The sequence below is a fragment of the Condylostylus longicornis genome, unplaced genomic scaffold (assembly GCF_029603195.1).
Source record: "Condylostylus longicornis isolate FDR11 unplaced genomic scaffold, ASM2960319v2 ptg000048l, whole genome shotgun sequence".
Taxonomy (NCBI): Eukaryota; Metazoa; Arthropoda; class Insecta; order Diptera; family Dolichopodidae; genus Condylostylus; species Condylostylus longicornis.
Window position 1 is genome coordinate 3,630,649 of NW_026578017.1, and position 15,181 is coordinate 3,645,829.

Below are 15,181 nucleotides of genomic sequence, written 5' to 3' on the forward strand. Positions count from 1 at the left end.
ATACAATTTTTAAAAAAAATAAGAAACATTCTGTGTACAAATCAAAATTGATTCAATTAAGTTTCTCACTTTGCACACAGTTTATTTTCAAACTATTTTTGTGTGGAAGATATACATACATATGAACATATCTAAATTCATATTATTTTTCCCTCGCATTTGTTTTATTTTTAAAATGGTACGACTTTACTAAAACCATTAGTTTTCGGCTTTTACGTATGCATAACTTAAATATATTTACGTGTTTATCAAAACATTGTAGAGAATTTTATTAAGATTATGAGTGTTATTTTGTTCTAACAATCTTACCACAAAAAAAAGACAGAAATATATGTAAAAAAAATATTAAGAAATTTATGCGTAATTTTTTGCACAACACATCATACGATTAATTTAATTTTATTTATTCTTCCTACTTTCATTATCATACATAAGATAAAAAAAATGTATAAATAAATTTAATTTTGTTTTTTTATGTATTGTTTTCGCTTAAGTTTCAAAACATTTGCTAGCACGTATTGCACACACATAATATCTATGTATATATGTATATATGCCTATACTTTATACACATATATGTAGTTTATTTGAAACTTGACCCACAAATACGTATGTTAGCACAGAACAAAACAAAAAGAACAGGTCAACGTGAATTACTTAAAATGTAAAAAAGATTGAAAAACTTCTTAGTACTATCGAATAGGTATGTTCAAAAAGAATAAGTGTGATATAATGAAATACTTGATTACCCTTTAAACTTTTAATTGCTTGTTTAAATTTATAAAATTCTCGGAATTAACAAGATGTTTTAAGGAATAATTGATAAACTTAAAATTTGTAATATTTCTAAAGAACTTCAAAATGGCCATTACTTCTAAATATTTATTCTTTAAGATTTTCCTCGCCTTAAAAATGCAGTATACAAGTATTACTACACGTAGAACAATTCTACATGTAGAACAAAAAAATACTGCTATGAACGTGTTCTAAAACGCATAAAAGCAGAGAAAGCAACCGAAAAAAGTGTTTTGCTTTTGATAAACACGTCAAAAAAGTGATACCAATCTTGTTTTTTCAAATTTTTGTTTAATAGCAATTTAATACTTGTAACAATGTTTGCAATTTTTTTTTAAGAGTATGTATATATAACTTTCCACTGCATATCTATGAAAAGCTGCTTTATATTTTGGTGTAAAATAATTTTTTCTTAACTTTGAATGCGTTTTTCGAACTGCAAAAAATTGAAAATTTTCTTACTTCGGTTAAATTTATTGATCCTAATTTTCAAACAAAAAATACTGAATTATTCATTTACAATTAAATATTGTGCAGTAAAATTATTTACATTTTTTTGTCACACTAGTTATTATGTGCTTTCCTACTTGATGCGCTCATGACGTGGTCTTTAATTTCAGGTCTATTTTTTTCCAAAAAAAAAAATTACATACATACATAAGTTTTTGAAAATTAATGAAAATTTTCGTCAAAAAAGTTGTTTGTTTATTAAAAGGTTTTGCTATTTAAAAACTTACTCAAACAAAAAAGAAATAGAAAGAGTAATAACTGGTCGGACCTCTTTTAAAAATTTTACGTATTAAATTTTTGTGTGCGGAAAATTTGCAAAAATTTATAGTAACGTTAATGTTTTTTTTGTTATTGCTTTCATTAGTCAGTCTGACTGCTTCTTTAAAGTTTTCTTTAAATTGCAAATAAAAACAATAATATAAATAGAATTTTCGCAAAAGAAACCTTTGCGTTCGCGTGCTCTCATTTGCTAATGAGTAAAGTTCGCCAATCTGTTATTCTTAAATGTTTGATATATGGCAAAAATTTTGTAAAGTTGTGCCCCTAGTTAATCAAGCCACTGTAATGTCAACTATAAAAATAAAAAAGAATGTCAGTAAAGAGAAGGAATAAATAAAAAGATATTTTTTTATTTTATGTGCAATACATGTAATTAAATATGTATATATGTAAATATATGTATATATATTAATCAATCTTTCATTATATATAGTAATATTATCGCGTCATATTTTTTTTTTAATTTTGCACTCTCGCAAATCAAATAAAAATTATTTGTAAATAAAGCTATCATAAATATCATTCGATAGTGCGATAGCGCCCGCTTGTTGATATTAATCCTTAAATGAATTGTTTTTGTTATTTCATATTTAACAATAAAATAAACAAGTGAATAGAAAAATATAATATGTATGTAGATCAAAATAAATGAGGTAAACTGATAAAAAAAATAATACAGAAATATTAAGCTTTTTTTAATATTTTATTATTTATGTTTTGCTTGTGTTTTCTTTGTTACTATTAAATTAACATGTATTTGGCAAATCATTTGTTTATAGAAAGTATTTTTATACTTACACATGAATAATATGGGTACTGGAGCATTAGTCTTTCAGTCATAGTCAAATAAAAATTATGTAGTTGCTTAAAAACTTAAAGTCCAGTATTTTTAGTAATTTAAATAAATAACAATTCATACTATCAGAGTGAACCTGTAATGTGGTATAATTTCTCGAGGGCAAAAAGGTAGGACAATTTTATGAAAAAAATCGTTTCTGAGGTCTCCATTTATGAGTAAAATATTCCAATAAATATTTAAACTCCAAAATCCCATTTGAAAATTTTCCGTTTCGATAACAAAGTGTATAGATATAAAATGGCTATAACTTCCATAATTATTACCGATTTAAAGAAAATTAATTTTCTAAGTTTTATGAGAGTCCTTTGCCCTTAGGAAGGGCGAACAAATCCTCTTGGACCGTGAAACATAAAATTTACAATCTACAGGCGCTTAAGTTTAAAAACATACAGGTACCCGCCACTAAAATGTATTCTTTCATGGATTTTATATATTTATCTGCCCCAATATTTATACTCATTAATTTCAATAAAGTAAAATTTGAAGGTAATGAAATATGTTTTTACAACTATAAAAATTTTACAGTCATATTGTATCTAGATTTCTAGATTTATACTACTCGGGTAATAGTGCACCCCGAGTCCCGAGACCCAGCCTACAGAGGTACCCTCTAAACTTAGGAGCACTGCCCGACAAGACTCCAGTGAGGATTATCGCTTGTTTCTTGCCCAACCCTATAATCTTCTTAAATCGTTTCTGTTCATAATCAGTATGTGGTCCGATTGCGCAAAAAAACAACTTTTTTTAATTAGAAAAAAACTTTAATTCGAAAAAGATACTTTTAATTGTTCTAATGCATATTTCGTGCGCAGCATCACTCTATTAAAGCTGATGTTCCTTTTTGAAGAAATATTTTATGAATTTTTTTAAGAGATTTTTTATTTCTTTTGTCATCAATAATATGTACATAAGACTACGATCTTTCATAGTTTTATCAGCATAAGTTTTTCACTTATATTCTAACATACTGAAATTTTTATTCACAATTTTTTTTAAAAAATTTTCCCGCAGTGTAGAAAATTTTTTTGTTATTTCATTCAATACAACGGTATCAAAATAAATAATGTGCAAATACTTCGGTAGCATATTGCTCTCTATCCATCCAACATACTTTACTATGAGTATATGTATTATAAATACATACTACCATATAGTATGTATATACGTACATAAGTACTTATTTTTTGCTGTAATGTATTATTGTATTCTAAAGCTTTTAACCAGACAAAATACTAAATGAATTTATTAAAACTTAATTCAGTTCAGTATAAATTAAGACGTTGTCGGATTGAGATGATTTAGAAAAACGGAACTTATTACCTTATTACCAAAAATAAACATAATAAAAAAGAATAAAAAATAAACAAATTTAGAAAATTATGAAATTCTTTTTTTTTAATTTAAAACTTCGTTATTAAAAATTGTTATTTTTGTTATTTAAAACAATTAATGTAAATAGACGAATTAATGAATTATGTTACATAAAATGTCCAACTACTATGAATTTATTATAAAAACTCTTATATTTGAAAATCATTAATAAATTGTAAAAAAGATTTGAAAGAAACAGCAATTTTTTGAAAAAGAATTTAATATTTTATATTGATAGGTGAAAATATTGTGACAAAAATAAGTGTATTTGTTTTTTTTTTTTTTGCACGTTATAACGTTATTATAATAGAATTAATTTAAAAATAAAATAATAACCTTGAGAAGAGTTGAAATATTTAATAGATATTTATAATAAAATATAAAATTATACTCGGAATAAAAAAATAATAAAAATTATTTTGCAAGTATTAAAGAAGTATACGTAAATAAATTAATACTTACACATACTAGATTTTGAAGAAATTAAGAATTTAATAGATATTATTTAAAAAGATTTCCATAAAAACTATTATTTGTAATTTTGCTAAGTAGGTAAGTACCTATATATGTATGTACATATATAATTCTTTTGTTTTAATTTTTGATATTCTAACCCGCTTCTTACACTCATTTAAGCAGAATTATAATTTTTTATATGAAGTTAATTAAAAAATGATTGCATAGATATTCTTTATATTAAAGGGCATACTTTAGCATGATGTTATAAAACTTCATTGCAGTATTGTTTTAAATTTCAATATTGAATTTGATTGATTTCTCAAAATATGAAATACAAACAATTCGAACCATTTCTCATCCAAAATATAACTAAATGTTTACAGCTTTTAGCTTCATTTATTCAGCTCACAATTAGTCTTATGTTATTCTCATAATTTCTTATGTTGCTTAAAAAGTACTTACTAGTTTCACAAAAAAATACCAATATTTTCTTAAATTGAACGAAAGTACTGTATGTAAGACTATAAATTTGGCCTCAAAGAAAGGGTACAAGCATGTATAATAAAAAAAAGTAGATATGAAAGTCTTAAAAGAAAAATTAAAAATATGACACCCTACCTTTTAAAATTTTGCTACAACAAAATATCTTTGTTATTTGATATAAAATTAATTTTTACTTTTGATATTTTATGCACTTGTTGCGGTATGCATTACATGATTTTATTACTACTTTATTTTATATAGAGTTTCCATTTTCACTTTTCAACTGTTTACAAAAAAAAAAGAAATATAAAATTTTAGACGACACTCTTTATTTACTAGTAGGTATAATAAAAAATTTTTTTACTCATTTATATATGTACATATGAAAATACATAGTAACTTGTTATCAAATTAGAGATGTGTGAAACTGCATTACATCTTTGTCATATTTGGATTTAAATAAAATTATATTCTATGAATAAAATTTATTGCCAAGATTCGAACAAAATTTTCGAGATTGAACAAGTAAATAACACAGATATATATGACGAACAACAAATTACCAAAAACAAACTTAATATTACTTTTATATGCGTTCTTATGTAATAATGTAGCATGCAGGACTAAGATTAAAGTTCGTCACAAAAAATAACATTAACATGACCTCTAACATGAAAGAATTTATAGAATTTCATGTCTTCAAATTTAGTTTGATAAATTTTGATGTTTCTTTATTATAAATTCAAGAATTTTAAGTTCGAAATATAAAATTCACCTCTTCTTAAAATATTAAAGTTATAATAAGCTAGTTTTGAGTAATAATTTTATTCGAAAAGAATAAATCGAAATTAAATGTATTAAATATAACTTTTTTATTGTTAAGACCAGAAGATTTCTATGAGAAAGGACAATAAGTTTTGGGGACAATAAGATAGAAATTATTAAAACTAGATTAACTCATTGATTACAAATTGTTTCCAAACATTTCAAACTTGTCATTATCATCTTTTCGTCAGTCATAATATTTTTAATACTACTTATGTGTATGTCTTTTATATATTTTTATATTACATATACTTTTACTATAATAATATATACACATATATATACATATGTATATTTTATAAAAAATAAATTTTCCAATATTTTTGTGACTAAACTATGAAAAGCTTTTGTTTGTACCTTAGAATACCTAAATTCATATAATGTGCCTGTAAATAAAAAACAAAGACTGCAAAATACAAAACTTAAGAGAAAACTTGAAACTACAATAAAAAGTGTCATTACATTTTACAGCTGTTAAAATACAAATACATATTTAAACAAATTTACACAACTACTCTTATAATATATTCACCATTGTTAATACCGGCATAGAGCTGTAATATGTAAGAGAACCAAGCAGTCTCTAATGTAATTGCATATTTTTGTAAACAAATTACTCTTAATTGAACAGCTAAAAGCAATTTTTTAATTTTTCTGTACAATTCGAAATAAATTTAAAATTGTTAGTACATAAAAACATATGTCAGGTATATAACATTATATGTATTTATAAATAGTATATCATAAATATATCTATCTATGTATACATATGTACTTAATATTTTATCTCCAAGTTAAAATGCGAAATTTCAGATTTTGAGACACTACCTGATATAAATAGTAACAAGACTAATTTATTTATTTCAGAAATTCAAATTAATAAAGATAAAATATATATATATATATATATATATATGTTTTTTGTTGTATTATTAAATATAATAAAAAGAATTATTTTGCTGTACATAGAACTTTTTGAACTTTGATCTTATAAGCACTTAAGCATATATGAATTTAAGTACCGATATATTTATGGTTATTTACGGTGTATAACAATAAAGATCGGACAAAAAATTAAATCAATTGAAAATTCAAGAATTTTATTTTTTTTATTTAATCAAAAACATTTAGAAAATAATAAAATTTATGGCAAGACTCAATGATATCATTAAGAAAAGCATAGTTTATGGGTAAAAGTGAGTCTTTTTTGAAAACTTGGTTTACTGGAATAATTATCTTCTAATTTTTAAGCAACTCCTTGATTACTACCAGTTTAAATAGATAAATCAAAATACTTATTTTGCATATTCTAAATATTTTAAACAAGTTTTTACATATTTCTAACTATACTATTCATTGTATAACCCTAGAAAATATGTGTAAATAATCTTGCTAAGAATCAAATTCTAAGTTGACCTTAACTATGCCGGCTTGTCCACCTGTCGTTGAAGCGCTCATTTCAAAATAAAAAGGAAATATAAGTAATACTAGAACTAATATACCTCCTGTACAAAATAACGGTAGGGACTTTAAAGAGAATTCCCGAAATATGATGCAAATGTTTCGAAAAACGGAAAAACTATTAAACTTTTTATTTGATAACCTTTTTTGAAAATAGATCCCGTGTGGATCCAGTTCGGTTTTAATGTACGATATAAATAGTATATCATAAATAAATATATGTATACATATGTACATACTCATTTATATATATGTATTTTATTTCGTTTGTTTTACATTTTAATAATTCGTTTTTACATTAATGGACATAAAATTTCACTACTTGAACTCCCTTGTTGACACTTACTCTTTTAGTTTAATAATCAAGAAACATAATTCATATAAATAAATCACAATTACGTAATATTATGTAATGTAAAAATCATGCTTAGAAAATTAGAACACTCATAATATTCATATTTTAAAATAAAAGAGCAAGTTTCAATAATCATTCGGTCGAAGTCCATGAAAAAAATTTTTAATGAATAATGTCTGAATAAACTTAGTTGATACCTGAACTTAATTCCTAAATTTTTTATATTAGTTTTATCTTATTTTGTTCAAATATTATGTATAATTTACTTTAAGACAAAAGTTATTTTCTTTAAAACATGAAAATTATATGTTCTATACTTTTTTCATTTCAGATTTAAAGGTTTATTGTGATTCATGGTGAATTTTTTCCTCAACATATTAGGACAGAAATTTTATGAAGTTTATGAATTCGCTGGACGAATAAAAATTCTGGATTGATTTTGAATGTTGTACGCTTGGAAGCTATAAAGTTTTATTAATTCAGGGAGAAAATGAAATAAAAAGAATAACTACATGATGCTAACATACTGATTTATAATTGGATTACAATATTTAAACTGTAGTTAATGAACAATTAAAATAATTGCACAAGATTAAAACAAAAACATTTAATTTTAAAAACTTAACTTAACAAAGATTTGCAATAACTATCTTCAAAATGAATAGCTTGGTGAGAGTTTTCAGTAATTTCAAAGATTTTTATAGTGAAATTAATGGTGCTACTTTAACTGGTGCCATTGACGTCATTGTCGTTGAACAACCCGATGGCGAGTTTTTATGTTCCCCTTTTCATGTCCGTTTCGGTAAGCTCGGGGTATTAAGAAGTCGAGAGAAAATTGTAAGATATTTGCATTTTTTTTAATAGTTTTCATTACTAAATCATTTTTTTATTATGTAGGTTGATATTGAAATAAATGGTGAACCAGTTGATATACATATGAAATTAGGAGAGTCTGGGGAAGCTTTTTTTGTTGAAGAATGTCCAGAGGAAGAAATTGAAGAATTACCAGATAATTTGGCAACGTCTCCTTTACCGAGTAATGATTTTACCAGTTTGGATGACGTAAAAACTTTAAGGTAAGTTTAAAAATGCATCGTACTTTTTTTGAATTTTTTTTTTTTTGACGAAATTTGAAAGTTCTATTTCACCAATTAATGATAACTATTATTATCTGAATTTCAATTTATTTACAGTACTACTAGTGATATACCATTGCCAATGCCAATGCCTAGGCGTAATTCAATTGACTTGTCAAAAGATTGTAACGAAGATAAAAAAGATTTACTTTCTCTTGAAAATCAGGTGTCTGACTATAAGACTAGAAGGTAATCAATTTTCTTTTGGCTGTTATATTATAATATAATATACATTTTATAGTATACAATATAATTCAAAATCAAAAATTATATTTCTGGCTTTTGTAGGCATACAGATAACACTCTAGAACGCAGAGAATTAAGTGCAAAACTTAAAGAGTTTACTACACAAAAATTAAGACAAGAATGGGCTGAACATGAAGAACAACTATTCCCAACTGAAGTTGGTGGAGATGTTGTGAAGGTAAATTAAATTACAAATGATTTTTTAAATAAGAAAATGTTTTTAATGAATTTTTTGTTACTAGTTTCATATATTTTTGATTTGATTTGATATCAATTATGTAATCTATTTGTTTTTATAATTAAAAATTATGTTTACTGTTTGTACAATAAATGTTTACTTGCAACTAAATGAATTCAAAGATTTAGGAAATCCCTTTTAGAAACTGTTGCTTTAAAAAAAAATTATTCGTAATTGACATAAAATTTTAAGATATTAAGGAAATTTAATAAAAAAAAAAAAATTAAAATTATGCAAATGCTTATTTGTTCACCTTTTAATAAAATTAAGCAACAAATACTTAGAATTTATGTTTATAAATTAATTATTCCCAATATGTACAGGAATCCGACACAAAAATAATAATCCATTCATCCGCCGAAGACAAAGGCATTGACGAAAATGAGTTGACTGATTTAGCAAATAATAATAAATTTAATAAAATAGAAAACAAAAATAATACCAAAGAAAAACAAATAAGAGATGCTAATAAAACTAGTAGCGAACCAATTGCTATTGAACAAAACAACAAAACACAGTATCAACAATATGCTAAAGATGAATCAAAATCAAAAAAGAAACGTCGTAAGAAGAGTCAAATGAAGAAAAAAAATTCACAAAGGAAAGAATCATTAAGCAGTTCAGTTGAAAATACTGTAAGTCCGATAATTGCTAATCCCATAAATACTCAACCGGTGGAAATTGAAATTGAACCAGACGCAACCTCAAATAATACTAGTGGCTCATCAAACGATGAGTCGTCTTCTCGTAATGAGGAAGCATCTAACAAAAGTTCTGAACTAAAAACAGCTACTGGTAATGATGTTACAATGATGGATTCTTTAACGATTTCTAACACGACCACAACTTCAATTACAGCCGATAATAAATTAAATTCACCAAATCGTTTACGTGAACTAGATATACATTTCTTTAGTGATACCGAAGTAGGAAATTCGAATTTCAGTCCAAGGGATTCGAGGCCTTCATCTCCAATTCAAAGTGACACAGAATTTGAAATTTCACAGCAACGTGAAAAAGACAAAGAAAATTCAATTCCCCAAAACGCTTCGTGGAAATGGGGTGAATTACCTCAAACTCAAACGAATGAGCAAAAAGATGAACAACAATCTCAAAGGAATTCAATGTTAAGCGGCATGTTCAGTTTTATGAAGAAAACTAATAAAATTCGGAAATGTTCAACTGATGGTGGAGTGTACTTGTCGGAAATTGATGCTGAATCAATGGATCCTGAAATGGCTGCACTATATTTTCCATCAATAAATAAAAATTTATCGATGAATACAAATGAGGATGATCAAGAAAGTGGTAATGGTACATCATTACCACATAGTCCAAGTTCAATGGAAGGACCAAAGAGTTTAGATTCAGATTATGATGAAGGAAAACCTCTCGATAATAAGTATGAAAAAATTATCGTTGAATAAAATGGATGAAAGTATTATAAAGTTTTGTATTTCATAGATATATAGACTTCGTTGCATTATCCGATTGCGGTGGTATAGAAAAAGGTGGACCAACTGATGAAGAATTTAATAGAAATTTGGTAAAATATTCCGATGTAAGTATGCATTAAATAACAAGTAAAACAAGTCCTCAAATGATTTTTTAAAAATTATGAATGTGTTCTTTATCTTACACAAAAATCAAATATTAAAAATTAAAAACCTAAGATATAATTCTTATAATTTCATCTAATTTTATATATTTTCTTTTGCCGTTATTAAATTTCTAAAAGCAAATTATATTTGAGATCCCTTTTAAATAAAAGTTTAAATACATGTTTAAACTGATGTTATTTACTATAGTTTTTGTGTATTTCTTTTTTGTCATTTCATTTTATTATTCAATTTAAGTTTAAATGAAAATTTTTACTAATTTTTAAATACTGCAATACTCTATATGTATATGTTAAATTTTTCATTTTTATTAAAAATTTGTTCCAAATGTTGGAAATTTTTGTAAATAACTACATATATCACTCATTTTAAAAAATCATTAAATTAACACAGCAAAAACTTCGTCCGATACATTTTTTCCACGTAGGTATGTCAAAATCCTAGTCTATTTTCCTCACCAAACTTAGTAGTACGTTTAAATGGTAAATACTACAACTGGACTGCTGCATGCCCCATCATAATGACAATTATAACATTCAAGAAAGCGTTACCTAATGTGAGTTTAAGTTAATTGTTGAGATTAAAACTTATTAATTGTAAACTGTTTTTAAATGTTATTAAAAAAACAAATTCGCTAATGTAATTAGAAGAATAGATGAAATAATTAAATTATTCTTTTTCGTTACCAGGATGTTATTGAACAATTGATGAATATTCCAAAAAATAACATTGATGAGAAAATCGATCAAGCAATGTCAGAAACGACAACACAAGAAACAAAACGTGGTTATTCCTGGTGGTACTGGCGTAGATCAGGTGCTGGCGTAGACAAGCCCCCAACTTTAAAGGATGACGAACATAATATTAAAAGTATAGAAAAATTATATACTATACATAGCAAAATTTTTATAACAATCATAATTTTATTGTTATTTTCTGAAACATCTTAGATGAAGTTGATTTAAATGCAGTAGGTACGCAAACATCTCGAACTAATTCGCCAGATGAGAACAAATCAACAAATATATTAAGTACAAGTGAAAATTCTGATCTCTTAAGGACATATAATACTTCTATCGACAGCATTAAGGGTGAAAAGTATAAAAAAAGTTTACGTTTAAGTTCTGATGCTATTGTAAGTTTTTGTATTTACATTAAGCTTTAAAATGCAATTTTCTTCAAAATTGTTATAACATTCTAGAAACAATTAAATTTAAAACCTGGAGTAAACGAAATAGAATTTAGCGTTACAACTGCGTATCAAGGAACTAGTCGTTGTAAATGCTACCTATTCCGTTGGAAACATAATGATAAAGTCGTTATTTCTGACATTGATGGCACAATAACAAAATCAGATGTCCTTGGACACATACTTCCAATGGTTGGGAAGGATTGGGCACAAATCGGTGTAGCGCAATTATTTTCAAAAATTGAAGAAAATGGATATAAATTATTATATTTGTCCGCGCGTGCAATTGGCCAATCTCGTGTTACCCGAGAGTATTTACGTTCAATTAGACAAGGTGACGTACAGCTACCAGATGGCCCTTTATTGCTAAACCCAACGTCATTAATATCAGCATTTCATCGTGAAGTTATCGAACGTAAGCCAGAGCAATTTAAAATCGCTTGTTTATCTGATATTCAAGCGCTCTTTCCTGATAAAAATCCATTCTATGCTGGTTATGGAAATAGAATTAATGTAAGATTGATAAGTTTATATGATTCAAGTTTAAGTTAAACTTCTTTTTAGGATGTTTGGGCCTATCGAGCTGTTGGTATACCAATAATGAGAATATTTACAATAAATACTAAAGGAGAGTTAAAACATGAATTAACTCAAACATTCCAGTCCTCGTAAGTGATTAATAATATTATAACGTTATAACATAAGCATTATGCATGCCTTTGCTATTTTAAATAACATTCACATTAATATATGTAAATGTTGTAACCATTTGAAATAACAAATACTGTGTTTCCAGTGGTTTTAATTAAATTTATTTTTGACTTTTATAATAGTGACAATCAAAATAGACTGACAAATTACACTACTAATTACACTGACCAATTTATTACAAATGCAAAATTAAGATCTCTACTACAATTTTTTGCTAATTTGAAAAGGTTGCTTTTTAACAAAAATGTTTAGCTAAAATTGTTATTGTGCTAAGTATTATAATTTTGTATTCCAAGTTCAATTTTGCATTTATGATAAAAGTTATGGACAAATATTCACGATTCTTTGAAATATGTTATCTTCAAAGTTTAAAAAAAAAAAATTTTGTTTCAATTGTATATATACAAAAAAAATACAAAAAAAATGTAATCAATTTAAATATTAAAGAACATTCATATCATATCTGAAATAATGTAGAACTTGAGAATTTAACAAACTAATATTCTTATAACATTATATCATTATATCATTTTATAGTATGTAAAATTAACTCAATCTAGATTATGACAAAAAATTGCAAATATATTTTAATATGTCGTGTGTACATATATTCATATGAATTTTTGAACTGATTATTATTTTAAACAAAATAAGGCATTTTTCGGTTCAATTTATTTAAAAATTTGTTAACTTATTTTGAAGTTTTGCAGCTCGGAACATAGCGTTATGTAGAACGTACATATACCTTTTCTAAGTTTTAAGTTTCCGAGCTTTCCTAATCTATAGTTTTAATTTAATTGATTTGACATTTTATATGATTTATCAATATTTTTTTCAAAAACATATATACATACATAAATTTGGTTATGAGCCAATTTCCTAACAAGTTTAGATTGAATATTAAGCATTTTAAATTACATCGTAACAAACATTTGAAAGACCCAATAATATGTTAATGTTATTTAAATAATTCATTTGCAAAATTTTGGTAAAATTGCAATAAAGAAACCCACATATCTTAAGTTAATAATTTTGTATTTAGTTGTTATTATTATTGTCTACTGAATTAACAAAATATCTTGGTATATTGACTTTTTTCAATATTTTCATCCTATAAATTTCTTGCATTATAAATATTATGATTAATTACACACAGTATACTATAACAAGTTTTTACATAATTGTAACATTTTGTATATTATTCTGCTAACACTGTCTTAAATTGATTTTTCATATCATGCCGCTTCCCATATTTTGTTCATTCTTTCATTTAAAAAACAAAAAAAAGCAATTTTTTAGAGAATCCGTAAATAAATTTTCTAGTTATACTGGTCAAACTATAGTGGTAAATGAAATCTTCCCACCGATTAATATATATAGTGACGATGAGGCTGATGGTGACTATTATCGTGATGATGAAGATGAATTACAATTTCATCATTCTGAAACAGAAAATGATGACACAGATTAATTTCCTGTTTTTTTTTTTAACTTTTAATTTTTCTTTATTTAAAAATCAAATATTGTATTTTAATTACAATAACAAAAAGTCAACCAATAAGTAATATTGTAAGAAAAATCAAATTTATTAAGTGAATTATAAATTTAAATTAAAACAGATAAGATATGGTAATCGGAATGTGATGTTAGAATTTAAAGTGATAGCGAAAAATAATATGTGAATTAGTATATTTTTCTACTAATCATATTCAAAATTTATGAAGGGCTTATAAAGCTTTCTGAATTTACCTTAAGGATATTTAATATATGTAGTTTTGCGCTGTTGAAAAATAGCAATTATATTTTTTTAATAAAGTTTTTATTTGTTTCAAAAAAATTTATAACTATGTATATACGAGTATATAACCTTTATGAAAATAGATTATGTAAATTATTCATCATTTACGTGAAATGGACAATATTTTAAGAAGAATATTACCTGTATTTTTCTGTTGAAGAATATAGAATAGGTAAAAATAAATCTTCGAGTATGTGTAACATAAAAAATGTAGTTGTACAGAACATTTTCACATAAATTGACAAATCATTTGAAATACTTGATATTAGATGATAAAATTTGAAATTATTAGATATGTGAAATTATTATTATATTTACAACATTTTGGATTAAGCTATAGTGAACATTTTTCCTATGGTATCTACTTTTGGTTAAAAAATTTAAAGGAATTTATATACATACCTAAAAAAACAATGAAGTGAATTTATATTAAATAATACTATATATTATATTTAATTATATTTTTAAGTAGATTTTTAAGGAAATATTACGCTTTTTGTTATTTTTTAATAAGTAAACAGAATACGAAATATAAATGCAGTCTACATCCGTATTTGGATTAAACTTTTTATAGTACCTATGTACCTACAAAGTTTGTTATGGTATTTTAAGTTGACAGTATCATAAAATATTTGTTAAAATTATTTAATTTAAAAATACTTATTAGTTTTAAAATTTGAATGGATACTTTGTAGAACAAAAGAAAACAATAATTATTTTTATAAATCTTTTTTTGTTTATTTTTTTTTTGTAAATATTAAATGTTTTTTTTTTATTTATTGTAGAAATTTTCAAAAATAAAGTGATTTTAAATTTATTTTGAATTTTATTGATAAATACATAATCA

At 24.8% G+C, this 15,181-nt stretch overlaps 1 protein-coding gene across 5 annotated transcripts in view; it reads left to right on the forward strand.

The window, feature by feature from the left end:
* The window catches only part of LOC129611229 (phosphatidate phosphatase LPIN3), a 41,247-nt gene that overhangs the window by 22,815 nt on the left and 3,251 nt on the right, over window positions 1-15,181 (forward strand). Inside the window, exons 2-13 of one of the 5 annotated variants that reach the window (XM_055524250.1) lie at window positions 7,729-8,234; window positions 8,295-8,473; window positions 8,591-8,722; window positions 8,822-8,957; window positions 9,341-9,812; window positions 9,876-10,419; window positions 10,482-10,578; window positions 11,064-11,192; window positions 11,326-11,506; window positions 11,587-11,771; window positions 11,838-12,338; window positions 12,390-12,493. In XM_055524250.1, coding sequence (XP_055380225.1) covers window positions 8,055-8,234; window positions 8,295-8,473; window positions 8,591-8,722; window positions 8,822-8,957; window positions 9,341-9,812; window positions 9,876-10,419; window positions 10,482-10,578; window positions 11,064-11,192; window positions 11,326-11,506; window positions 11,587-11,771; window positions 11,838-12,338; window positions 12,390-12,493 — 2,840 coding nt within the window. In that variant the 5' untranslated portion in view covers window positions 7,729-8,054. Of the gene's footprint in view, window positions 1-4,207; window positions 4,367-7,728; window positions 8,235-8,294; window positions 8,474-8,590; window positions 8,723-8,821; window positions 8,958-9,340; window positions 10,420-10,481; window positions 10,579-11,063; window positions 11,193-11,325; window positions 11,507-11,586; window positions 11,772-11,837; window positions 12,339-12,389; window positions 12,494-13,859; window positions 15,152-15,181 lie in introns of those variants that run through there. The other 4 variants (XM_055524249.1, XM_055524248.1, XM_055524246.1 and 1 more) reach the window with 4 other exon arrangements.